General features: G+C 43.8%; 1 protein-coding gene across 10 annotated transcripts in view; it reads right to left on the reverse strand.

The window, feature by feature from the left end:
- The window catches only part of zmiz1a (zinc finger, MIZ-type containing 1a), a 446,537-nt gene that overhangs the window by 171,039 nt on the left and 247,723 nt on the right, over positions 1-27,775 (reverse strand). For all 10 annotated transcript variants that reach the window (XM_063070398.1, XM_063070409.1, XM_063070399.1 and 7 more), the window contains 2 exons: positions 27,364-27,483; positions 9,923-10,036 (listed from right to left, as the gene is read on the reverse strand). In XM_063070398.1, the coding sequence (XP_062926468.1) occupies positions 9,923-10,036; positions 27,364-27,432 (183 nt within the window). In that variant the 5' untranslated portion in view covers positions 27,433-27,483. The remainder of the gene's footprint in view (positions 1-9,922; positions 10,037-27,363; positions 27,484-27,775) is intronic.

A 27,775-nucleotide genomic window follows, 5' to 3' on the forward strand; every position in this document is an offset into this window, starting at 1 on the left:
GGGAGAGGTGGGATGTCTGGAATGTACTCTTTTCCTAGATGCTGCCTGGCCTGTTGAGTTCCTCCAGCGTTTTGTGTGTGTTGCTCAAACATACAGGTAAACCTAATAAAGCGGCCACTGAGTACACACACTTCGATAATAAATTGACTTTGAACATTTCAAATACAGAGTTCTGTGTAATCACCAACGCTAACACTGACCACCGCTCTACTGTAGTAACTAAGGCACAGCAGAAGCTAGATTTCATGGAGGCACATTCTGATATATATATGCAATGCATGTTGCTCTGCTTTTAGATATTTACATGTTCAACACAATCACATTTCCCATTCATTAGCGGTGAACTGTGCAGAGACCTCTTACAATGCTGAAGTTGTAATGATGCCGAGAGGTTAAATGGGTTTTAATTTGTCTCCCAAACACAATAAACACAGAACTAATCTGTTTTTTAAAGGCTACTGAGAGGGTAAAAAAAAAATGAAAGGATGCTCCATCTGTAATTAAAATAACATTGCAGTGGATGGGTGACCCTCAGCCCTGCAGGAAGCTGTGGACCTTCTGAAGCTTCACTCTCAGAGTAAAATTGCTGACAGAGCCTGAGATAGTTACAGCAGGGAAACGGGGCCTGAAGCTTAATGAGTCTGCACTAATCTTCACTCTGTAGAGAAAATTTACAAGGATGTTGCCACAACTTGAGTTATACCAAAAGGATGAACAGGTTAGGACTTTACTCCCTGGAGTTTAGCAGAATGAGGAGAGATTTGATAGAGGTATACAAAATTATCAGGGGTATAGACAGGATAAATGGAAGAAGGCTTTTTCCACTGCAGTTGGGTAAGCCTAGAATTAGAGGTCATGGGTTAAGGGTGAAAGGTGAACTGCTTAAGGGGAGAATGAGGAGAGATGTCTTCACTCAGAGGGTGGAACAAGCTGCCAGCAGAAGTGATGGCTTCACATTTGATTTCAACACTTAAGCGAAATTTGGGTAGGTACAAGGATGGGAGTGGTATGGAGGGCTATGGTCTGGGTGCAGGTTGATGGGACTAAGCAGATTAATGGTTCAGCATGGACTAGATGGGCTGAAGGGCCTGTGTTCTGAGCTGTAGTGTTCTATGCCTCTATGGTCATCCAACCACCCATTTACTCTAATCCTAACTCAGCCCACTGTATTTCCCCTCCATTCCCATCTACTGCTCCCAGGTTCGACCACTCACTCGCACACCAGTTCAAAGTTCAAAGCAAATTTATTATCAAAGTACGTATATTTTTAACCACATACTACCGTGAGATTTATTTTCTTGCAGGCATATACCAAGGGCAACTTACCAATGAACCCTCCCAACCTCCACGTCTCGGGATGTGGGAGAAAACAGGAGTACCTGTGACCACATGGTCACAGAGAGCTCGTGCGAACTCCGCAAGGATGCCAAGATTGAAACAGGGATTCTGGAGCTGTTTGGTGTAAACAGCACTAAGATTAAGGCTCCTGATCCTGCCGTGTAGGCCAAACCTTCAGTGCTGTTTATAATCATAACACTGCCCCCAGAGCAATCTAAAAGGAGCTCAGTTGCCCAAGTCCACAGTTAAATGGTCCAATTTAATACCAGAGAATGTATACAGTGTACAACCTGAATTCTTACTCTTCACAGACATCCACGAAACAAGACTCCTCAGAACCCTGAAGCCCACCTTGCCCTCTTCCATCACACAAGTTTAATTGTCAGTCAACTGGACATGAATACCCAGGGATACAGCCAAACCAGATTGCGTTCCTCTGGTGTTAAGGTACAAGACACAGTACCAACAATCATACACAGCACAAAACAGATATTAGCACAGATAAGATACAGTAAACAAAGAGTCACACAAAGATAATAATCTAGCCCAAGTCCCTGAGTGTCATGTCATAGAGATTGATGGTGTATGGGACGTTGCTGGCAAGAACAAGCCTGCAGCAGTCCTATCATCACGCACTAGTGCCACCGCAGAGAAACACAATCCAGCTTGTCTTCTGTCAAGTGAACACTGGAGGGCAGCACTGACAAGAGAGGCCAGACCCTAACACGGTCTGAATCAACTCAGTTTAACTCTGGGCTTCTTCTAACCTTGGCTTATGTACCTGGATCAGTAGTCAGGGCAGAACAATTTGGAGTAATGTTCCAAGCACCCCAATGGAATAGTGAAATTGTAATCAATTAATTTTTTGATCTGGTATTAAAAAGTTAGCATTGTCAATGGTGTCTGTTAAAATATATATCTGTCTCACTCACTAATATACTCAGGAGAAGGAGATGGGATGAATGGCCTCTTTCTGCTCCTATGTCTCCTAGTCTTTTTATGCTTTTTTTAATGTGTGGCTTTCCTGCTCTGGTCTGAATGTGAGACACTAGACTCCAATCAATAGATAGTCCTGAACTAGGTTCATTTCCAGACCAACCACTGTTTATGGAAAAGAGCCCATAAGACGCTGGAGGAAATCAATGGGTCAGACAGCAAGCTGTGGAGGGAAACAGATAGTCCACGCTTCAGATCAGGAGACCCTCCATTCAGACTGAAAGATGTTCAGGTGAAGCGTCTCAACCTGAAACCTCAACTGCCCATTTCCCTCCAAAGAAGCTTCCTGACCTGTTGAGTTCCTCCAGCAAATTGTGTATTCAATCTGCAGTCTCCTGTGTCTCCGGGATACCAGACTCATCAAGTCAGGAGCATTGGAGGTAGGAACCACATCAGCAGGTTCAGGAACAGTTATCACCCTTCAATCATCAGGCTCCTGAACCAGTGTAGCTAACTTCACTCACCTCAACTCAAAGACCCCACAACTCATGCTCTCAGTATTAGTGTATCTATCTATCTATCCATCAATCTAGTTATTTTTGTCTTCTTTTGCAAATTGGTTGTTTGTCAGTCTTTGTGTAGTTTTTCATTGATTCGAATGTATTTCTTTATTCTACTGTGAATGTCTGCAAGAAAGTGAATCTAAGGGGAGTATATGGAGACATATATGTACGTTGAAAATAAATTTACTTTGAACTTTGAAAGAAAAGCAAAAAACTGCAGAAGTTGGAAGTCTGAAATAAAAAACCAAAAGAATATTGGCAGCATCAGAGTTAATGTTTCAGGCCAATCAAGTATTAAGTCTGGAGTACCTGAAATGCTAACTTTGTCTCTCTCTACAGATGCTGCCTGACTTGTTGGGTATTTGTGCTTTTAGAGCAGGGGTCCCCAATCTTTTTTGCATTGTGGACCGGTTTAATATTGACAATATTCTTGCGGACCGGCCGATGGGGGGGGGGGCGCGGTAGGGTTGCCAACGGACAAGAGTAGCAGTCAAATAGGTTGTGTTTACCCTGAGAAAGACTCCAATGACCATGAAGCTTTGCGCGGGCATCAGTGCGCATGCATGTACGTGCTGATTTTTTTCTACAAATCGTTTTTGGCGATTCTGTCTGGGGGGGTGGGGAAGGGTGATTGTTAATCACGACTGGAATATAGGTGATAAGTGGCTAATACACTCAATTTCATGTCTAAAAGGGTTTATCTAACGAATTTAATATTAAACACACAGCACATATTTTCCTCACATGAATATAGTGATAAGTCAATTATCAGGGGAGGACAGGGGAGCTTGAAGTAAGTGTTGAACGAACTTCCAGTAGAAGTGGTAGAGGCAGGTTCGATATTATCATTTAAAGAAAAATTGGATAGGTATATGGACAGGAAAGGAATGGAGGGTTATGGGCTGAGTGCAGGTCGGTGGGACTAGGTGAGAGTAGCGTTCGGCACGGACTAGAAGGGCAGAAATGGCCTGTTTCCGTGCTGTAATTGTTATATGGTTATATAAGTCACTTACAAGTCAATAGCATCATAACATTTTAAGTAATGTTTGGATATTAAACACACAGCGCATATTTTCCCCGTATGAACATATAAAATCATTGCAACACACAAATATCACTGAATCAGTGGGAGCCCTGGGCTTATTTCCCTGCAACAAGACGGTGCCATCGAAGGGTGATGGGAGACAGCGATACTCGAAGGGGGTTCCTTATGTCCAGTCTATTCCACAATTTAGTTTTTGTTGCATTCATTGCAGAGATACGTTGGAAATAGAAGCAACGTTTTCAGTGCTTTCGTGGCTATCTCAGGATATTTAACCTTGACTCTGATCCAGAATGCCGGCAGAGATGTTATGTCAAACATACTTTTCAGCCCGCCGTCATTTGCAAGCTCGAGGAGTTGATCTCCTTCCCGCGCTGACATGGATGACGTGTGGGTAATGACCTCGCATGCGTAATGGCTCAACAGTGGCCGTAACAGGGAATGAGGAAAGGTGCAGTTGACTCATATCGTTTCCTCGCGGCCCGGTAGCACATGCTTTGCGGACCGCTGTTTTAGAGAAGTGGACAGTAACAAACACAAAATGCTGAACACACTCAGCAGGTAAAGCAGCATTTATGGAAACGAATAAGCTTTCACCATTCCAGGCCAAGTCCCTTCTTCAGGACTGGAAAGGAAGAGTGAAGGAGCCAGGATAAGAAGGTGGGGAGAGGAGGAGGGGGCAGTAATTACCGATGTCCCACTGAAAATAACTCATATTAAAAGGACAGAGTTTTTCATCTTCTTTCAGACATCAGCAGACAAGCACAGATGGGCCTGTTTCAGTGGTGCGAGAATGGGTGGCAGCTCTTGCAGGCAGCCCCCAGCACGTGCTTAGTTTGCATGGGCTGTTAACTCAAAAGGTGCATTTTGATGTACACGTGACAAATACAGTAAATAAATCTGACCTGATTCCCTGTTGGTAGTAATTGAGAAGAGGGTGTGTGTGAGAGTGGGTGGGAAAGATGGGAAAGGGGCTTGCTTTGTTGTTGTTGGTTTGTTTTCGTGTGCTGTTCCTGTTGCTCGTGTTGTTTTGCTGAACGTTGTGAACTTGCAACATCGACACTGGAATGCGTAAGCGACACTTGCCATCTGCCCCCAGCACATCCTCAGACTGTGTTGGTTGTTAAGGCAATCGGCACTTTTCAGTGCATGTTCCAATGTGCTCCAACAGATAAATGTATCTGAATCTTTCGGGGCGCCTAGGCACGACTCGAGTAGCAGCAGAACTCTCAATGGATATGATTAAATATTCCCGTTTCAGCCTGATACAGCTGCTTCCAAGGTCAGTACAGTCAACAAAGATGTCTTAATGTGATTAAACGAACTATTGCTGCTTAAAACCGACGGAAACAACCCCTCAGAGGAAGCGCGGGCGTATATCAGGGTTACAAGTGCGTTTAAGGAAACGGGGTTTTAAACTCCCAATACCGACTATCTTGCTGGTGAATAAAATCGATGATCTCAGAGCCAGGGTGCTGAATCAGAGGGACATTAGGACCACGTGTGTCCTTTCTTTCACGGAATCCTGGTTAACCCCTTCCACACCGGATGCAGCGATCCAGGTCGACGGGTTTACTATACACCGTCAGGATAGATCTATAGAGTCTCTCAAAAGGAGAGGTGGAGGAGTATGCTTCATGATCAACAGACCTGGAATATCTAGCAGTAAAGTTCCGTCCTTTTTACCTACCACGGGAGTTCTCTGGGGTCATTTTGGTAGCAGTTTACATTCCACGTCAGGCCAATGTCAAGCAAGCTTTAGATGATCTGAGTAATGGGATCAACATGCACGAAACAGCACGGCCTAATATCTTCACCATCGCTTTGGGAGATTATAACCAGGCCAGACTGAAAAAAATCACTAAGCAACTAACATCAACAGATCACTTGCAATGCCAGAGGAAACAACACACTGGACCATTGCTACACCACCATCAAGAATGCCTACCGTGCTATTCCACACCCTCACTTCGGGAAGTCTGATCACCTGGCTGTACTTCTACTCCCTGAGAACAGGCAGAGACTGAAGACTGCAGCACCAGCAGTGAGGACCAAGAAGGTATGGACAAGGGAAGCACAGGAGCGCCTACAAGACTGCTTTGAATCGGTGGACTTGTCTATATTCAGGGATTCATCTTTGAATCTAGATGAGTATGCTGCAGCTGTTACCAAATTCATTAAAACCTGTGAGGATGAGTCTGTGCCTACAAAGACTAACTGTACATTCCGAAACCAAAAGCCGTGGATGAACCAGGTGGTACATCGTCTGCTGAAACCTAGATCTGTGGAATTCAAGTCTGGCAACCCAGGCTTTTACCAGAAAACCAGGAATGATTTGCGGAGGGCTATTTCAGGGGCAAAGAGACAATTTCGAGGTTGGAGGTGACATCGGACGCACGGCAACTCTGGGAGAGTCTGCAAGACATTACTTCCTACAAACGGAAACCCAACAGCATGAATGACAGTGATGCTTCACTACCAGATGAACTCAACGCCTTTTATGTATACTTTGAAAGGGAGAACACAACTACAGCTGTGAAGATCCCTGCTGCACCTGATGGCAATGTGTTCTCCGTCCCAGAGGCTGATGTTAGACTGTCTTTAAGAGAGTGAACCCTCGCAAGGTGGAAGGTCCCGATGGAGTACCTAGTAAGGCTCTGAAAACCTGTGCCAACCAACTAGCGGGAGTATTCAAGGACATTTTCAACCTCTCACTGCTACAGGTGGAAGTTCCCACTTGCTTCAAAAAGGCAACAGTTATACCAGTGCCTAAGAAGAATAATGTGAGCTGCCTTAATGACTATCGCCCGGTAGCACTCACATCGACAGTGACGAAATGCTTTTGAGAGGTTGGTCATGACTGGACTGAACTCCTGTCCCAGCAAGGACCTGGACCCATTGCAATTTGCCTATGGCCACAATAGGTCAATGGCAGACGCGATCTCAATGGCTCTCCACAGGGCTTTAGACCACCTGGACAACACAAACACTTACGTCAGGATGCTGTTCATCGACTGTAGCTCAGCATTTAATACCATCATTTCTACAATCCTGATTGAGAAGTTACAGAACCTCGACCTCTGTACCTCCCTCTGCAACTGGATCCTCAACTTCCTAACCAGAAGACCACAATCTGTGCAGATTGGTGATAACATATCCTCTTTGCTGACAATCAACACTGGCACATCTCAGGGGTGTGTGCTTAGCCCACTGCTCTACTCTCTATGCACACATGGCTGTGTGGCTTGGCATAGCTCAAATACCATTTATAAATTTGCTGATGATACAACCATTGTTGGTAGAATCTCAGGTGGTGACGAGAGGGCGTACAGGAGTGGGATATGCCAACTAGTGGAGTGGTGCCACAGCAACAACCTGGCACTCAATGTCAGTAAGACGAAAGAGCTGACTGTGGACTTCAGGAAGGGTAAGACGAAGGAACACATACCAATCCTCATAGAGAGATCAGAAATGGAGAAAGTGAGCAGCTTCAAGTTCCTGGGTGTCAAGATCTCTGAGGAACTAACCTGGTCCCAACATATCGATGTAGTTACAACACGGCAAGACCACGGCTATACTTTATTAGGAGTTTGAAGAGATTTGGCATGTCAACAAATACACTCAAAAACTTCTATAGTTGCACTGTGGAGAGCATTCTGACAGGCTGCATCACTGTCTGGTATGGAGGGGCTACTGCACAGGACCAAAAGAAGCAGCAGAAGATTGTAAATCTAGTCAGCTCCATCTTGGGTACTAGCCTACAAAGTACCTAGGACATCTTTAGGGAGCAGTGTCTCAGAAAGGCAGTGTCCATTATTAAGGACCTCCAGCACCCAGGGCATGTCCTTTTCTCACAGTTACCATCAGGAGAAGAAGCTGCAGAAGATCGTGAACACGGTGCAGCACATCACACAAACCAATTTTCTATCCGTGGACTCATTTTACACCGCACGCTGTTGGAGCAGTGCTGCCAGGATAATCAAGGACACGACCCACCCAGCCAACACATTTTTCATCCCTCTTCCCTCTGGGAGAAGGCTCACGAGCTTGAAGACTCGTATGGCCAGATTTGGGAACAGCTTCTTTCCAACTGCGATAAGACTGCTGAACGGATCCTGACCCGGATCTGGGACGTACCCTCCAAATATCCGGACCTGTCTCTCGGTTTTTTTGCACTACCTTACTTCCCATTTTTAAATTTTCTATTTATGATTTATAATTTAAATTTTTAATATTTACTAATTTTAACTATTTTTAATATTTAGTATTTGTAATCCAGGGAGTGGGAAGCGCAGAATCAAATATCGCTGTGATGATTGTATGTTCTAGTACCAATTGTTCGGCGGCAATAAAGTATAAAGTATAAAGGTAGGAGATACAGAAGCCTGAAGGCACACACTCAGCGATTCAGGAACAGCTTCTTCCCCTCTGCCATCCGATTTCTAAATGGACATTATTCTTTGGACACTACTTCACTTTTTATTAATATACAGTATTTCTGTTTTTGCACGTTTTTAAAAAAAATCTATTCAATATACATAACTGATTTACTTGTTTGTTTATTTTTTATTTTATTTTTTTCTCTCTGCTAGATTATGTATTGCATTGAACTGCTGCTGCTAAGTTAGCAAATTTCACGTCACATGTTGGTGATAATAAACCTGATTCTGAATTCTGAATTCTGAATCTGAATATATTCATCATTTGGCAGTGTGTAAAGGGGACATTTGTTCCTCTCAATGATTTATTTCAAACTGCACTGGAGGCCAGGGACTCCTGTCCCTGTTATGTTGGCCACCAAAGGCACTGAGGGGAACAAGGAACTGAACGGTGGTAAGGTATGGTGATGGAGTAAGGTTTGGTTCGGTAGTCACAGTCCACTTCTCTGAAAGCAAGTCAGGCAACATCTGTGGAGAGAGAAACTTTTAATGTTTCAGGTCCTTGATGTTTCATCAGATTTAACACCTCATTGACCTGAAGCATCAACTCTGATGCCGTCTGAATATTCCCAGCACTCTCTCTGTTTTTTATTTCAGACTTCCAGCATCTGCAAAATTTGATTTTTCTTTCCTACCTTTCAAAAGGCTCTTGAATCGATGAGTTTGCCATCCCGGAGATGCATTCTTTCAGTCGGAATCCCAAACATTACCCTTTCCCTTGGAATCCTGGGATGACTTACATAAATCTAACATGAATTGTTGGTTTTTAGTTGAGCTGAATCAATTTTCAAACCAGGATGAATACCTTTTTAATGAGCTTCAATGTGAAAACCATAAATCATCACTAGCCTTCAAAAAAAAAGGCATTAACATTTAATTACATTGTATTTTCTATCTCAATAGCCTCCCTGCAGTAAAAGGAAGAAAACTCCTGGGGAAGCCTCGTGACTTCCTGTTGGCAGATTGCAGCCATGTTTCTTGGGAACCAGCATTGGCAGAAAGGGGTTGTCCATGAGACCATAGACCGTATGTCAGAGGAGCAGAACTAGGCCAAGTCAGCCTGTTCAGTCCATTCTGCCATTCCATCATGGCTGATTTGTCACCCCTCTCAACACCATCTTCCTGCTTTTCCCGGTAATCTTTGACACCGTCACTAATCAAAAAATGTACAATCTGTTTTAAATATACCCAATGACTTGGCCTCCACAGCTGTCTGTAGCAATATATTCTATAGATTCTGCACTCCCCCGCTAAAGAAATTCCTCCTCATCTCTGTCCTGTAGCTATGTCCCTGTATTCGAAGACTGTGCCCTCTGGTCCTAGGCTCCCCCACCGTAGGGATGATCTTATAGAGGTGTATAAGATCATGAGGGGCATAGATAGATTGAACGAGGGATGATCTGATTCCATGTCCATTCTACCTAGGCCTTTTGATGTTCATGATATACGTTAATGACCCATGAACTCAAGGGTAAGTGACCCTCACATCAGTTTCAAGCTGGGGTCCAGACAAACCGGCCAGGTTCGGAAAGGCTTGTTGTCGTGCTATAACCTCTAGACCAACTACAGCTGGCAACGAGGAGAAAATGTCCGGGGTAACTCACCGTCAAGCATCCCATCAGACTCTGCTCGAAGGGCCGCTGAAACGCTCGCGGGTCGCCACACCAGTCAAGCAGCTCGGTGGCTGCAGTCTGGAAGTTTGCTGGGTTCTGTAGGTGCTGTGGGATGGAGAGAGATCAGTTGAGAGTCGTAAAGCACAAAAACAAGATTTCAGTCTGCATATATTTATATTTGTACATATTTATGAATGTGCACGTGTGTTTGTGTGTGTGTTAGTGAGTACATACACGGGTACACTCAATGGTCACTTTATTACGTACACCGGTAAACCTGCTCGTTAATGCAAATATCTACTCAGTCAATCATTTGGCAGCAATTCAATGCACAAAAAACATGCAGACATGGTCAAGAGGTTCAGTTGTTGTTCAGACCAAACATCAGAATGGGGAAGAAATGTGACCTAAGTGACTTTGATCATGGAATGATTGTTGGTGCCAGATAGGGTGGTTTGAGTATCTGAGAAATGGCTGATCTCCTGGCTTTTCACACACACAGTCTCTAGAATTTACAGAGAATGGTGTAAAAAACATCCAGTGGGTGGCAGTTCTGTGGGTGAAAATTCCTTGTTAATGAGAGGTCAGAGGAGAATGGCCAGACTGGTTCAAGCTGACAGGAAGGTGACAGTAACTCAAATAACCACACGTTACCAGTGGTGTGCAGAAGATCATTCTGAACACTCAGAACGTCAAACCTTGAAGCAGATGGGCTATAGCAGCAGAAGACCATGAACATAAACTCAGTTACCATTTTATTAGGCAGAGGAGGCATCTAATAAAGTGGTCACTGAATGTAACGTGTGAATGTATTTGCATATATGTACATGCATGTCTAAGTATTTATGCGTGTGCATGTTTGAACAGAAACCTAACCTGGTCCCAACAAATCGATGCTGCTAGGGAGAAGGCAGGACAGTGACTATACTTCATTAGGAGTTTTAAGAGATTTGGTATGTCAACAGAAACACTCAAAAACTTCTATAGATGTACCGTGGAGAGCATTCTGACAGGCTGCATCACTGTCTGGTATGGGGGGGCGGGGGTGGGTTGCTAATTCACAGGACCAAAAGAAACTGCAGAGGGTTGTAAATCTAGTCAGCTCCATTTGGGTACTAGCCTCCAAAGTTCCCAGGACATCGTCAGGGAGCAGTGTCTCAAAAAGGCAGCTTCCATTATTAAGGACCTCCAGCACCCAGGACATGCCCTTTTCTCACTGTTACCATCAGGTAGGAGATACAGAAGCCTGAAGGCACACACTCAGTGATTCAGGAACAGCTTCTTCCCCTCTGCCATCTGATTCCTAAATGAACACTACCTCACTTATTTAATATATATTATTTCTGTTTTTGCACAATTGTTAATCTATTCAATATACATATACTATAACTGATTTATTGATTACTTTCTTCTTCTATATGATGTATTCCATTGAACTGCTGCTGCTAAGTTAACAAATTTCACGACACATAAATAAACCTGATTCTGATTCTGCACGCAAGCAAATAGACATGCAGAAGGACTAACACATTCAAACTCTCCCAAACACAGATGAATATAGAAACACATATACAAGCAAAGTCACACACACACACACACACACACACACACACAGAGTTCCTTAACTACTATTCTGTTACTAGTAAAGATGATGGCTTATATAAAGCTTCCTTTGTTTCCCTCTCGGCTGAGATCTACAATCAGTCGTGGGTTTGAAAACGTGCTGTTTCATACAGATAAGGAGGGAGGAAATCGGCACTTTAAGTTTCCAAAGCAAAAACCAAGTTTGGGAGGAGAAGAAAACCCGAAGACTCCTGACCTCTTCTGCATCGAAATAACAAACCATATCTAACATGAAGACTTGGTAGAAATGTCCCCAAGGGCCTATTGCCTGACCCAGGCTCCTGCACTTCTCCAAAATGTCACAGTGTCTGGTGTTTGCCGCTTGGCCCATTGATTCTATGCTGATTTACAAATGAATACAGCACCTCTACAGAGGCGTTGAAAGCAATGGACAGCTTGGTGGAATAAAAGAGGAGAAATGCCTCCAGATGCAAATGGTGGAATTTTCCATGGATAGAAATGTCCACAAAAGTAATGAATAGAGCTCAGACACCATCAGGAAAAGCTCTCCCCACCAGTGATCAAATCTGCAAGGAGTGCTGCCACAGGAAAGCAGCATCCATCATCAAGGACCCCCACCATCCAGGCCGTGCTCTCTTCTCACTGCTGCCATCAGGAAAGAGGTACAAGAGACTTAGGTCCCACACCACTAGGTTCAGGAACAGTTATTACCCTCAACCATCAGGCTCCAAGAAAAGTGTGGATAACTTCACTCCAGCACTGGACTGATTCCACATATGGACTTATTTTCAAAGACTGCAACTTATGTTCTCAGTATAATATATTTCTTATGTATTTATGATGGTTACTATTTCTTTTTCATGTATCTGCACAGTTCTCTACTTTTGCACATTGGCTGTTTGTCCATCTCCGTGCATAGTTTCTCATTGACTCTATTATGGTTCTTTGTGTCTGCTGTGAATGCCCCCAAGAAAATGAATCTCAGGGTTGTAGGTGGTGCCATATATGTACTTTGATCATGAAGTTACTTTGAACTTTGACTTGCAATAATTCCCTCAGGAATCAAATGGGAGTTGAATAGAAGCTTTATTACCAACAGATTCAAGATTTAAGATTGTTTATTGTCTTTCTTCAGTACACTAATATAAAGGAGAACAAAATGAATCGTACCCCAGATCTGTTACAGTAGAAAAACACATCAAACTTAAATAATACCACAAAAAAACAAAAAAAAAACATAGAATAAATATAAATATGAAAGTAATCCTGTATGTACAAGTAACCGTTATATACATAGGAACACACTCGAAATGCTGGAGGAACTGAGTAGGTCAGGCAGCATCTGTGGAGAGGGATGAACAGGCGGTGTTTCGGGCCGAGACCCTTCAGCAGGTCTCAAATGGAAGGGGGAAGAGGCCAGAATAAAAAGGTGGAGGGAGGGGAAGGAGGCTAGCTAGAAGGGATAGGTGGAGCCAAGTGAGTGGGAAAGGTAAAAAGCTGGAGACTGATTATACACTGAGTGATTGTACGTACATAAAGTGACACTCGGTGATGTGGTGGTGGGGTGGATTAATGGGTGGAGGTGCTAATCAGCCTGATGGCTTGGGAGGCAACTGATTAATGGTGGATTCAATAATCTCAGTCCATGAATTCAGACTCAAACTAAAATGTAAATCTCTCAACTTCAGATTCCTTCCGTGGTCTCTAAGAAGAGGTTTCATATTTCATTTTACAGTGCACCACTTCCTTCAGCTTCAACTACTTTTCAGACTTCCCCTGAGTAGAGATACATAATTAAATCCTGGAGCTACAATTATTGGAAACCAAAATGTAATAAGAACTGGCCTTGAAAATACTTGAAGTATACAGTATATGTAAGCTTAATGACCTTGTTTTAAAAATACATATTTGAGTAAAATAAATATATTTTTATATTTATTTTACTTAGAGATACAGTGCAGTAACAGGTCTCTCTGGTCTAAGGAGCCAATTACACCCACGTGACCAATTAACCTACTAACCTGTACGCCAGAGAGTGGTGAATCTGTGGAATTCTCTACCCAGTGAAGTAGTGGGGGCTACCTCAGTAAATATATTTAAGACAAGGTTGGAAAGATTTTTGCATAGTAGGGGAATTAAGGGTTACAGGGAAAACATGGTCAGGTCAGCCATGATCTTATTGAATGGCAAAGCAGGCTCGACAGGCCAGATGGCCGACTCCTGCTCCTATTTCTTATGTTATGTTCTTATGTCTTTGGAATGTGGGAGGAAACTGGAGCACCCTTATCTCCCACAGATGCTGGTTGACCTGCTGATTTCTCCAACAGATGGTTTATTGCTGGAGGGTATATTTAAAGTGCAGGTTGATAAGTTCTTGATTAGTAAGGGTGTCAAAGGTTATGGGGAGAAGGCAGGCGAATGGGGTTGAGAGGAATAATAAACCAGCCATGACTGATGGGCTGAATGGTCAACTTCTACTCCAATGTCATATGTTCTCTCCTCCTGAGGATGTACCCAAGTGATTGCCCTTGGCTTCCAGGAGGTTGTGTATTGATCCACCGACACAGTCACGGGGAGAATGCTCGAACTCCTTACAGCCAGCAGTGGAAATTAAACCCAGCTCACTGGCGCTGTAAAGCGTTACGTTGCTATGCCACAAGGTTGTCCTTGATAAGGTATACTTAAAATATATTCATCAGGTGTGCACGGCCAACAACAAAGGATTTAGTGAATGAAAGAATGATGCACAGTTATACCAAGCACGTTTATAACTGTGAACGCTTTCTGAATGGTTTTGTGTGAAAGATACACATTTACTCCTTTAAACTGTAAAAGATGTACAGCATGAAGCAAGTTAAAGTTTTACTGTTATGACTTCATGACTGTAAGTTCCTATGAGGTTATCCATCTTGGCAAAACATTCCAGTAACTGCAGGCAGCTGACAGATTGAATTTCCTCCTCTGCCTTCAAACTTTTATTATTTTTTGTCTGCCTGTTCAAAACGTGTGTCTGATTCTTTGCTGTATCCTGCTCCTTAATTCTTCCCTCCTGTTTGTCCCAAGCTCATTCACAGGCTCTCTGAAGATGAGTTCACAGACTGATGTTAAATAGCTGGCTAAGAAACCTTCTCAGTTCCCTCCTTCCGCCCCACACTGTTACCAACTGTACCCTTCCCAACTTATTCCCCAACACATATCTTCAAGATGAGTGAACATGAGTGGACAAGATGAGTGCATTCCTAGTGAACATAATATGACCATGGTTTGACCTATAGTCATCATGAAGAAGCATTGATGCAGGTGGAGAAAACTCTCCCAAACAAACTTCCATTAATCCATAGAATTAATGCTTTGACAACATCAGCGACCCGGGTTCAATTCCCCCACTGTCTGCAAAGAGTTTGTACTTGCTCTCTGTGACTATGTGGGTTTCCTTCAGATGCTCCAGTTTCCTCTCACATTCCAGACGTACTGGTTAGTAGGTCAAGTGGTCACATGGGTCTAATTGGGCGGCACTTTTCAGACCATAAGAGACCATAAGACAAAGGAGCAGAAGTCGGCCATTCAGCCCATTGAGTCTGCTCCGCCATTTTATCATGAGCTGATCCATTCTCCCATTTAGTCCCACTCCCCCGCCTTCAAACCATAACCTTTGATGCCCTGGCTACTCAGATACCTATAAATCTCTGCCTTAAATACACCCAATGACTTGGCCTCCACTGCCGCCCATGGCAACAAATTCCATAGATTCAACACCCTCTGGCTAAAAAAATTTCTTCGCATCTCTGTTCTGAATGGGCGCCCTTCAATCCTTAAGTCATGCCCTCTTGTACTAGACTCCCCCATCATGGGAAACAACTTTGCCACATCCACTCTGTCCATGCCTTTCAACATGCAAAATGTTTCTATGAGGTCTCCCCTCATTCTTCTAAACTCCAAGGAATACAGTCCAAGAGCGGACAAACGTTCCTCATATGTTAACCCTCTCATTCCCAGAATCATTCTAGTGAATCTTGTCTGAACCCTCTCCAACGTCAGCACATCCTTTCTTAAATAAGGAGCTCAAAACTGCCCACAGTACTCCAAGTGAGGTCTTACCAGTGCCTTATAGAACCTCAACATCACATCCCTGCTCCTATACTCTATTCCTCTAGAAATGAATGCCAACATTGCATTCGCCTTCTTCACCACCGACTCAACCTGGAGGTTAACCTTAAGGGTATCCTGTACGAGGACTCCCAAGTCCCGTTGCATCTCAGAACTTTGAATTCTCTCCCCATTTAAATAATAGTCTGCCCGTTAATTTCTTCTGCCAAAGTGCATAACCATACACTTTCCAACATTGTATTTCATTTGCCACTTCTTTGTCCATTCTCCCAATCTATCCAAGACTCTCTGCAGACTCTCTGTTTCCTTAGCACTACTGGCCCCTCCACCTATCTTTGTATCATCAGCAAACTTAGCCACAAAGCCATCTATTCCATAATCCAAATCGTTGATGTACAATGTAAAAAGAAGTGGCCCCAACACGGACCCCTGTGGAACACCACTGGTAACCGGCAGCCAACCAGAACAGGATCCCTTTATTCCCACTCTCTGTTTCCTGCTAATCAGCCAATGCTCTATCCACGCATGTAACTTTCCTGTAATTCCATGGGCTCTTATCTTGCTAAGCAACCTCATGTGTGACACCTTGTCAAAGGTCTTCTGAAAATCCAAATATACAACATCCACTGCATCTCCCTTGTCTAGCCTACTTGTAATTTCCTCAAAAAATTGCAATAGGTTTGTCAGGCATGATTTTCCTTTAAGGAAACCATGCTGAGTTCTGCCTATCTTGTGATATGCCTCCAGGTATTCTGTAACCTCATCCTTGACAATCAACTCCAACAACTTCCCAACCACCGATGTCAAGCTAACAGGTCTATAATTTCCTTTTTGCTTCCTTGCCCCCTTCTTAAATAGCGAAGTGACATTTGCAATCTTCCAGTCCTTCGGAACCATGCCAGAATCTATCGACTTTTGAAAGATCATCACTAATGCCTCCGCAATCTCCATAGCTACTTCCTTCAGAACATGAGGGTGCATTCCATCTGGTCCGGGAGATTTATCTACCCTTAGACTATTCGGCTTCCTGAGTACTTTCTCTGTCGTAATTGTGACTACTCACACTTCTCTTCCCTAACGCCCTTGAGTGTCCGGTATACTGCTGATGTCTTCCTCAGTGAAGATTGATGCAAAATACTCGTTCAGTTCCTCTGCCATCTCCTTCTCCCATTACAATTTCTCCAGCATCTTTTTCTATCAGTCCTATATCTACTCTCACCTGTCTTTTACTCTTTACATACTTGAAAAAGCTTTTAGTATCCTCTTTGATATTACTTGCTAGCTTCCTTTCATAGTTCATCTTTTCCCTCTTAATGACCTTCATAGTTTCCTTTTGTAAGCTTTTAAAAACTTCCCAATCCTCTGTCTTCCCACTAATTTTTGCTTCCTTGTATGCCCTCTCCTTTGCTTTAACTTTGGCTTTGACTTCTCTTGTCAGCCACAGTTGCATCCTTTTTACACTCGAAAATTTCTTCTTTTTTGGAATATATCTGTCTTGTACCTTCCTCACTTCTCGCATAAACTCCAGCCACTGCTGCTCTGCTGTCCTTCCTGCTAGTGTCCCTTTCAAGTCAACTTTGGCCAGTTCCTCTCGCATGCCACTGTAATTTCCTTTACTCCACTGAAATACCGACACATCGAATTTCGGCTTCTCTTTCTCCGATTTCACAGTGAACTCAATCATGTTATGATCACTGCCTTCTAAGGGTTCCTTCACCTCAGTCTCTCTAATCACCTCTGGTTCATTACACAATACCCAATCCAGTACAGCCGATCCCCTAGTGGGCTCAACAACAAGCTGTTCTAAAAAGTCATCTCGCAGACATTCTACAAATTCTCTCTCTTGAGATGAAGTGCCGACTTGATTTTCCCAATCCACTCGCATGTTAAAATCCCCCACAATTATCATAACACTGCCCTTCTGACAAGCCTTTTCTATTTCCTGTTCCTTTCCTATTTTTGGAGCAGAAGGGCCAGTTACTGTGCTGTGTCTCTAAGTAAAAGAGGTAGGAAGTTCTCAGTGACTTATGACTCCAAAGGAACCACTTGAATTCTCCCACTGGACTGCAATGCTGACTTATAAAGATGAATATAAAATAAAATAAACATAAATAAATAAATACCAGTATGCATTTACAATGTGAACAGCACTGGAAAAAGTGGTTTAAAATTTAAAGGAAGTGTGAAGAAGCCAGAATAACAAAGTGGGGGGGGAGGGAAGGAGTACAAGTTGGCAGATGATTGATGAAGCCAGGTGAGGGGAGAGATGGGTGGGCAGCTGGGAGAGGAGCGATGAAGTGAGAAGCTGGGAGGTGATAGGTGGAAATGGTAAAGGGCTGAAGAAGAAGGAATCAGTGGACAATGGGGAGAAAGGAAGGAGGAGGGGCACAGGAGGGAGATGATAGGCAGAAGGGAAGGGGCAAGAGGGGAGCCAGAAAACGATAGGTTTCAATGAGATTCCCCCCCCCCCACCACCTTCCTGTCAGCTTGAACTAGTCTGGCCATTCTCCTCTGACCTCTCTCATTAACAAGATGTTTTCACCCACAGAACTGCTGCTCACTGAATGTCTTGTCTTTTGTTTCTCTATAAACTCTAGAGAATATAGTACATAAAAGTCCCAGGAGATCAGCAGATTTTTAGATACTCAAACCACCCCGTCTGGCACCAACAATTAATCCACAGTCAAAGTCACTTAGATCACATTTTTCCCCCATTCTGATGTTTGGTCTGAACAACAACTGAACCTCTTGACCATGTTTGGATGCTTTTATGCACTGAGTTGCTGCCACATGATTGGCTGATTAGATATTTACATTATCAAACCTGTGTACAGGTGTACTTAATAGTTAAAGAATCAAAGAACCCTATAGCAGAGAAGCCAGGCCCTTTGGCCCATCTAATCAATGCTGAACTATTAATTTGCCTAGTCCCATCAATCCATACCTGGAGCATAGCCTCCATACCTGTCCCATACATGTATCCATTCAGATTTCTCTTAAATGTTGAAATTGAACACACATCCACCATTTCCACTGGAAGCTCATCCCACACCCTCACCACCTTCCCCCCCCCCCCACCACCAATCTTTTTGAATGCCATCGAGTATAGGCCCAGTGCAAGGACACATGATGACTTTTTCCACAGTGGATTAGGGTGAGGCCATGCTGGTTGTTAAGACAGATGAAACACTTCACTGCATGTTAATGTATACATGTGAAAAATACCCTCAGTGGCCGTGGTCACTATATTAGATACCTCCTGTACCTAATAAAGTGGCCACTGAGCGTATGTTTGTAATCTTTTACTGCTGTAGCCCATCCACCTCAAGGTTTGACTTGACGGGTGTTCAGAGATGCTCTTTGTAACATGTGGGTTATTTGAGTTACGTGTTCGTGGTCTTCTGCTTCTGGTTCATCTATTTCAAAGTCTGAAGTGTTGCATGTTCAGAGATGCTCTTCTGCACACCACTTGTAATGTGTGGTTATTTGAGTTACTGTCACCTTCCTGTCAGCTTGAACCAGTCTGGCCATTCTCCTCTCTCATTAACAAGGCACTTCTGCCCACAGAACTGGGGGGGGGGGGGGCGGGAATTAGATGGTTTTTGTTTTTCACACTTTTCTCTGTAATCTCTAGGGACTATTGTGTGTGAAAATCCCAGGAGATAGTGCTTTCTGAGATACTCAAACCACCCCATCTGGCACCAGCAACCATTCCATGGTTAAAGTCACTTATACCACATTTCTTCCCCATTCTGAAGATTGCTCTGAATGACATCTGTACCTCTTGACCGTGTCTGCATGCTTTTATGCATTGAGTTGCTGCAACATGATTGGCTGATTAGATATTTGCGTTAACAAGCAGGTGTACAGGTGTACCTAATAAATCGGCCACTGAGTGTAAATCTGAATTTGAATCAATGTCTGATCTTCATTCTTCACGGTGGTCTCCGTTAATTCCACTATATTTTCAGCCGGCTGTATCTGAACAGGGCGAGAGCTCTGACACAGAGAGCATTTTCCCCTTGGGGGCCAGCTAGCATTAATGCCAGCTGCCTGCTGCCTCTTTGGCAGTGACCCAGTGGGAGCTTCTGCAGCATGGTATGTGTCTGTGTATCAGCAAGCCAGAGAGGAAATAAAATGGTGCAGCCACTCTGCTTGTTTAAAGCACACCCGTTGAAAAAAGGAGATTTTCACATAAATATCCAGATGCTTCACGACGGAGAGGCAGTGTGTTTAAAGGAGCACGTTGTCTGGGCGCAGGGCCGTTCCACAAGGCTTGTTTAATGTTTGCAAGTGGATGAACCGGGCTTGCCTGCCAGCTGGGCGCACCTAGTGAGAAGCACTCCTTGCTCATGTTATTCACAGCTTTAATGATGACGGTTGTGTTGTGGTGCTACAGACCATGAGATGAACGAAAAAGGCACCAAGCTGCAATCCAGTCCAGCAAAACAGGATAAGCGAATGACAAAACAGAGAATGCAGAATCAACCCATTGTTACAACACAGAGGGGGGCCAACTTCAAGTAGAGCAGTCCCTTTGGCCTATGATGTGGTGCTGACTCTTTAACACACTCCAAGATCTAACCCTTCCTTTCTACATACCCCTCTATTTTTCGATTATCCATGTGCCTATCAACACGTTTCATAAATGTCCTTAATGTATCTGCCTCTACCAACACCCTTGCCAGCACATTCCATGTAACCACCCCTCTCTGTTAAAGAACTTACCTCTGACATCCCCCTGTATACTTTCCTCCAATCACCTTAAAATGATGCCCCCTTGTATTAGCTATTTCTGCTCTGGGAAAAGTCTCTGGCTGTTCACTCTATCAATGCCTCTTATCATTTTATATACTTCTATCATCTTATACACCTTCCATCTTCCTTAGCTCCAAAGAAAAAAAAGCATAGCTTGCTCAATCTAGCCTCATAAATCAAGCTCTCTAATCCAGGCAACATCCTGGCGAATCTCCGGCCCCGTTTTTCCAAGTGTGGTCTGACTAGGGTTTAATAGAGCTGCAACGTCAGCTCATGGCTCTTGAACTCAACCTCTCACCTAATGAAGGCCAACACACCATGCACCTTCTTAACAACTCAATGAACTTGCGTGGCAAGTTTGAGGGGCCTATGTTCGTGGACCCCAAGATCCCTCTGTTCCTCAGGCTGCTAAGAATCCTGCCATAGCCCTTGTATTCTGCCTTGAAATTCAGCCTTTCAGAGTAACTCACTTCACCCTTCTCTGGGCTGAACTTCACCCTTGATCCCTGATGCTTCCTCATGACTCAGCAGCTTGTTTTGCCGATTGCTCCTCAATTCCTTTTTGAAAGCCCTGCTCCACTAGCCCTACCGATGATGAGCTCTAGATCACAAAAATTCTCTCATTCTGTAGCTTCAGACGTACATTTGCAACAAGCCTGGGTGCATTGCTCAAATATACATATTCAGTACTTAAAATATAAAAGAGAGGTGAGAGTAGATATTGGAGCACCAGAAAACAATACTGGAGAGGTAATAATGGGGGTCAAGGAAATGGTGAATGAATTGAATAAGTATGTATTTTGCATCAGTCTTCAATGTGGAAGACACTAGCAGGATGGCGGGGGTCAAGACGTGTGTGAAGTTACTATTACTAGAAAGAAGGTTCTTGGGAAACTGAAAGGTGTGAATGTAGACAAGTCACCTGGTCTAGGTGGCATACACCCTAGGTTCCTGAAAGAGGTGGCTGAGAAGATTGTGGAGGCATTAGTAATGATCTTTCAGGAATCACTAGATTGTGGAATGCTTCTGGAAGACTGGAAAATTGCAAATGTCACACCATTGTTCAAGAAGGGAGAGAGGCAGAAGGAAGGAAACTACAGGCCAGTTAATCTGACCACAGTGGTCGGAAGATGTTGGAATCAATTATTAAGGATGAGGTCTCAGGGTACTTGGAGGCACATGATAAAATAGGCTGTAGTCAGCAAGGGAGGATCTTGCCTGACAAATCTGTTGGAATATTTTGAAGAAATAACAAGCAGGATAGACAGAGGAGAATCAGTTGATGTTGTGTACTTGGATTTTCAGAAGGCCTTTGACAAGGTGCCATACATGAGGCTGCTTAACAGGCTACGAGCCCATGGTATTACAGGAAACATTCTAGCATGGATAAAGTTCTGGCTGATTGGAAGGAGTGGGAATAAAGGGAGCCTTTTCTGGTTGGCTGCCAGTAACTAATGGAGTTCCACAGGCATCTGTGTCAATGCTCCCTCTAATTCGTAATGACCAGTGTGTGCAAAATTCTTGCAGTGTGCAATTTTTTTGCAAAGTGACAACATGTGTGCACTGAATAATTTCTTCAATAAAAACAGTTGGCTGCCAGTTCTAAATCTGCAGAGAAATCATCACAAACTCCAGGTTGTCAATACTGTCCGCATCAGAAACTGGAAAAGGAAATGTGATTGTGTACGATGGTGAAGTGTACTTAACATGCCAACGAGGCAGAAGGTGACAACCTTTTGTGTGCAGTTTAAATTCCTTTGTGTGCTAGTGGCAACAGATGTGTGTGCATGCATACGCGCACACCTTAAAGGGAACATTGGTCTGCGTTGGGACCGGTTTTTTACAATATATGTCAATGATGTGAATAATGGAATCGATGGCTTTGTTGCAAAGTTTGCAGCTGATATGTAGATAGGTGGAGAGGCAGTTAGTTTTGAGGAAGTAGTGAGGCTACAGAAGGGTGTAGACAGATTAGGAGAACAGGCAAAGAACTGGCAGATGGAATAAAGTGTCGGGAAGTGTATGGTCATGCATTTTGGTAGAAGAAATGAAAGGGTTGACTATTTTCTAAGTGGAGAGAAAATATAAAAAACTGAGGCACAAAGAGACTTGAGAGTCCTTGTGCAGGATTCCCTAATTCCAGTTGCACAGCAACAAAGGCTATGTGCGTGGGAGAGTTTCAGTCACTGTTGTGGCCATGCACCCAAGCAGCTTAGCTGGAACAGTGACCATCATCTGAGCTCTACTCAGTGCCTTTCCACCTCCTTCTTAATTAGCCGCTGGTCTGTTATCTTTAGCGGCCAGCAACAACATGCTAGGTCCCTGCTGCACCAATTATCTACCTGTCCAAAGTGCAAAATCCTTATGTGCAGCCACGCTTAATTTAGGAAGAATACCACAGGACAAGACCATTCAGCCCTGGAGACAGAGACAGCTATGCAATTAAATTTAATACCTGGAAGAATTCTCTACCAATCTGCCTGCTTTCACCCAAAGTCCAATTTGATTGACAGCCTTTCCACACCCTAAAGATACGTCCTTTCCACCATAAGCTCTACAGTGGAACAGTTAATTAGATGGTTACTCATAGTTCAGTTCACTCCTGACTTCTGATGCTCTCTGTGTGGAGTTTGCATGTTCTCCTTGAAACTGAGTGCTCTGGTTTCCTCATCCCAAAGACATGAGCCTCAGTGGGTTAATTTGCCACCATCAATTGCCCCAAGTGTGTAGCTCAGAGGCAGAACCTGGGCAGAGTTGATGGGAATATGTTTGATTAAATAGCATTACTGTAAAGGAGTTTGATTGCTAGCATTCCCTGATAGACTGAAAGGTCTGTTTCTTTGCTATAGAGAGGGTACAGAGGAGATTTACCAGGATGCTAGCCAGGCAGAATCCATGGAGAGGAATAAACCAGTCTTGACCAAAATGTTGACTGTGTATAACTCTGCATAGATGCTGCCTGACCTGCTGAGTTCCACCAGCATTTCATGTGTGTTAATCTAGATTTCCTGCATGTACAGAATCTCTACAGGATACTGCCTGGATTAAAGAGCATGTCTTATGAGGATAGGTTGAGCAAGTTAAGGTTTTTCCCTTTGAAGCAAAGGAGAATGAGAGGTGACTTGATTGAGGTGTACAAGGTGATAAGAGGCACAGAGAGAGTGGACAGCCAGAGACTTCTCCCTGGAGTGGAAATGGCTAATACGAGGGGGCATAATTTTAAGGTGACTGGAGGAAAGTGTAGGGATGGATGTCAGAGGTAAGTTTTTTACACAGAGAGTGGTGGCAGAGGCAGATACTTTAAGGACATTTAAGGGACTCTTAGATGGGCCCATGGACAGAAAAATGGAGGGCTACGTGGGAGGGAAGGGTTGAATTGATTTTAGAGAAGGTTAAAAGGTCAGCATGTCGTGAACAGAATGGCCTGCAGTATGCGGTACTGTTCTATGTTCTCGGACCCAATGGGCCATGTTTGCAATCTGTAGCATCTACAACACGCACTGCAGCTACTTGCTCGGGTATTTATTTACTTAGAGACACAGCATGGAATAGGTGCTTCCAGCCCTTCGAGCCGCAACGTCCCAACGACATCCGATTCAACCCCAGCCTAATCATGGGAGAATTTACAATGACCAATTAAACTACCAACCAGTATGTCTTTGGAGTGTGGGAGGAAACCGGAGAACACCCACACGCCCACGGGGAGGATGTACACAGACTCAGTACAGGTGACGTTGGAATTGAAGTGCAAACTCTGACAACCCAAGGTAATAGTGCTGCGCTAACCAATCTTCCGTCCGTGGACTCAATTTACACCGCACGCTGTCGGAGCAGTGCTGCCAGGATAATCAAGGACACGACCCACTCAGCCAACACACTTTTCGACCCTCTTCCCTCCGGGAGAAGGTTCAGGAGCTTGAAGATTCGTATGGCCAGATTTGGGAACAGCTTCTTTCCAACTGTGATAAGGCTGCTGAACGGATCCTGACCCGGATCTGGGCCATACCCTCCAAATATCCGGACCTGCCTCTCCGTTTTTTTGCACTACCTTACTTCCCATTTTTCTATTTTCTATTTATGATTTATAATTTAAATTTTTAATATTTACTAATTTTAACTATTTTTAATATTTAATATTTGTAATCCAGGGAGTGGGAAGCGCAGAATCAAATATTGCTGTGATGATTGTACGTTCTAGTGCCAATTGTTTGGCGACAATAAAGTATAAAGTATAAGTATAACCGCTAGCTACTGTGGCACCCAAACTCCCACAGCATCTCCCACCACCAAGAGGGACAAGGGCTGTAGGTGCAGTACAACATCAGGACCTGTCGTTTCTCCTCCACGCTGCAACTACTTTGACCTGGAGATACGTCATAAATTAGTAATGGGTAACAGATGCTCACCTCGCTGGGAGTGGTGGTAGAGGCTGAGACACACTATGGACATGTAAGAGAATCTTTGATAGCCGCATGGATGATAGGAAAATGGAGGGCGATGTGGGAAGGAAGAAGTAGATTGATCATGGAGTAGGTTACAACATTGTGGGCTCAAGGAGCTGTACAATGAAGTACTGTTCTACACCCAGTGGCTCCTTTATTAGGTATCTCCTGTTCCTAATAAAGTGGCCACTGAGTGTGTGTTCGTGGTCTTCTGCTGCTGTAGCCCATCCATTTCAAGGTTCGCCATTGTTCAGAGATGCTCTTCTCCACACCACTGTTGTAACGCGTGGTTATTTGAGTCACTGTCACCTTCCTGTCAGCTTGAACTAGTCTGGCCATTCTCCTCTGACCTCTCTCATTAACAAGATGTTTTCACCCACAGAACTGCTGCTCACTGAATGTCTTGTCTTTTGTTTCTCTATAAACTCTAGAGACTATAGTACATAAAAGTCCCAGGAGATCAGCAGATTTTTAGATACTCAAACCACTCCGTCTGGCACCAACAATTAATCCACAGTCAAAGTCACTTAGATCACATTTTTCCCCCATTCTGATGTTTGGTCTGAACAACAACTGAACCTCTTGACCATGTTTGGATGCTTTTATGCACTGAGTTGCTGCCACATGATTGGCTGATTAGATATTTACATTATCAAACCTGTGTACAGGTGTACTTAATAGTTAAAGAATCAAAGAACCCTATAGCAGAGAAGCCAGGCCCTTTGGCCCATCTAATCAATGCTGAACTATTAATTTGCCTAGTCCCATCAATCCATACCTGGAGCATAGCCTCCATACCTGTCCCATACATGTATCCATTCAGATTTCTCTTAAATGTTGAAATCGAACACACATCCACCATTTCCACTGGAAGCTCATCCCACACCCTCACCACCTTCTGAGTGAAAAAGTTCCCCCTCATGTTGCCCCTAAACATCTCACCTTTCACTCTTAACCTCTGACCTCTAATTCTATTTTCACTCAACTTCAGTGCAAAAACCCTGCTTGAATTGACCCTATTTATACCTCTCATCATTTTGTATAACTCAGTAAATCTCTCCAGAATCTTCTATGCTCTAGGGAATAAAATCCTAACCTGTTCAAACTTTCACTGTACCTCAGGCCCTCATGTTGCGGCAACAACCTTGTAAATTTTCTCTGCACTCTTTCAATCTCACTGACATCTTTACTGTACTGACCAAACAGCACACAGCACTTCAATTAGCCCTCACTCTTGTCTTATACAACTTCAACATTGAATTCCAATTCCTGCACTCAATACTTTTTTTCAACCCATTTTTCCAGCCGGTCCAGAACCCGTTGCAAGCTTTGATAGCCTTCCTCGCTATCCACAATATCCCTGATCTTGGTGTCATCGACAAATTTGCTGATTCTATTTACTACGTGATCAGTCAGATCATTGATATAGATCAGCGGTCCCCAACCACCGGGCCGCGGACCGGTACCGGGCCGCAAAGCATGTGCTACCGGGCCGCGAGGAAACGATATGAGTCAGCTGCACCTTTCCTCATTCCCTGTCACGCACTGTTGAACTTGAACATAGGGTTGCCAACTGTCCCGTATTTGCCGGGACATCCCGTATATTGGGCTAAATTGGTTTGTCTCGTATTTCCCCCACTAAGGTAAATCGTTCCTATGAACCCTTTCATGTCAAAATGACGTGAAGCGAAGAAACAATTACCATTAATTTATATGGGAAAAAATTTTGAGCGTTCCCAGACCCAAAAAATAACCTACCAAATCATACCGAATAACACACTAAAACCGAAAATAAATAACACTAACATATAGTAAAAGCAGGAATGATATTATAAATACACAGCCTATATAAAGTAGAAATAATGTACGTATAGTCGGAAAGATGAAGGCAAAACCGATTCGTGGGGGAAAATATCGGCACGTATGCACATGCGCACATTACATGCATACGTCACGCATGCGCACACAAATGCCCGCGCAAGGCTTCATGGTCATGGTAGTCTTTCCTGGGGTAAAGGGTCCTGGGATTTGACTGCTACTTTTGTCCCTTATTTGGGAGTGAGAAAGTTTTACTGTAAAAGGCATGTTGAGGTGAGTTTAACCCTACTTGAACACCACCCCCCCCACCGCCCCAGTCGGCCGGTCCGCAAGAATATTGTCAATATTAAACCGGTCAAAGCTTGGGGACCCCTGATATAGATGACAAACAACAACGGACCCAGCACCGATCCCTGCGGCACCCCACTAGTCACAGGCCTCCAGTCAGAGACGCAGCCATCTACTACCACTCTCTGGCTTCTCCCACAAAGCCGATGTCGAATCCAATTTACTACCTCATCCTGAATGCCAAGCGGCTGAATCTTTTTGACCAATCTCTCATGTGGATCTTGTCAAAGGCCTTGTTAAAGTCTATGTAGGCAAGATCCATTGCCTTGGCTTCATAAACATTCCTTGCAATTTCCTTGAAAAACTTAGACATGACCTACCACACACAAAAGGGGGACGAGGGGTGAGGCACTGCCGAGGAGTATTTTTCCTTACCTGTTTAATACACTGCAGTCGATCATTCGTCTGTTGGATGTGTCTATCCATTGATGTTACTGTGTTCATCTTTATTCTCTCTTCCTGCCTTCTACCTGTAAGCCATTAAACTCTTCCACTCTGCAAAACAAAAAAAAACGGAATTACTGGTTGGGGATCTGAGAGCCCAACTAATGCACTGAGGCACATCACAGACGGCTCAGAGCGATTTGTCTTTGCAGAATGACATGTGGTGACAGTGAGTGAGTGAGCAAGAGGCGACATTCTATTGCCATGATGTCACGGAGCAACAGCTGACCTGACCAGGTTGGCACCAACTCCTTCTGCAGGACCTGTGCTGTCGGCCCATTCAACAGCACAGCAGTGCAGCCTTCACTTCTGGAGGGATTCCCTTGAGTTTAATCCCTTAATT

Source organism: Mobula hypostoma, chromosome 18 (assembly GCF_963921235.1).
Source record: "Mobula hypostoma chromosome 18, sMobHyp1.1, whole genome shotgun sequence".
Taxonomy (NCBI): Eukaryota; Metazoa; Chordata; class Chondrichthyes; order Myliobatiformes; family Myliobatidae; genus Mobula; species Mobula hypostoma.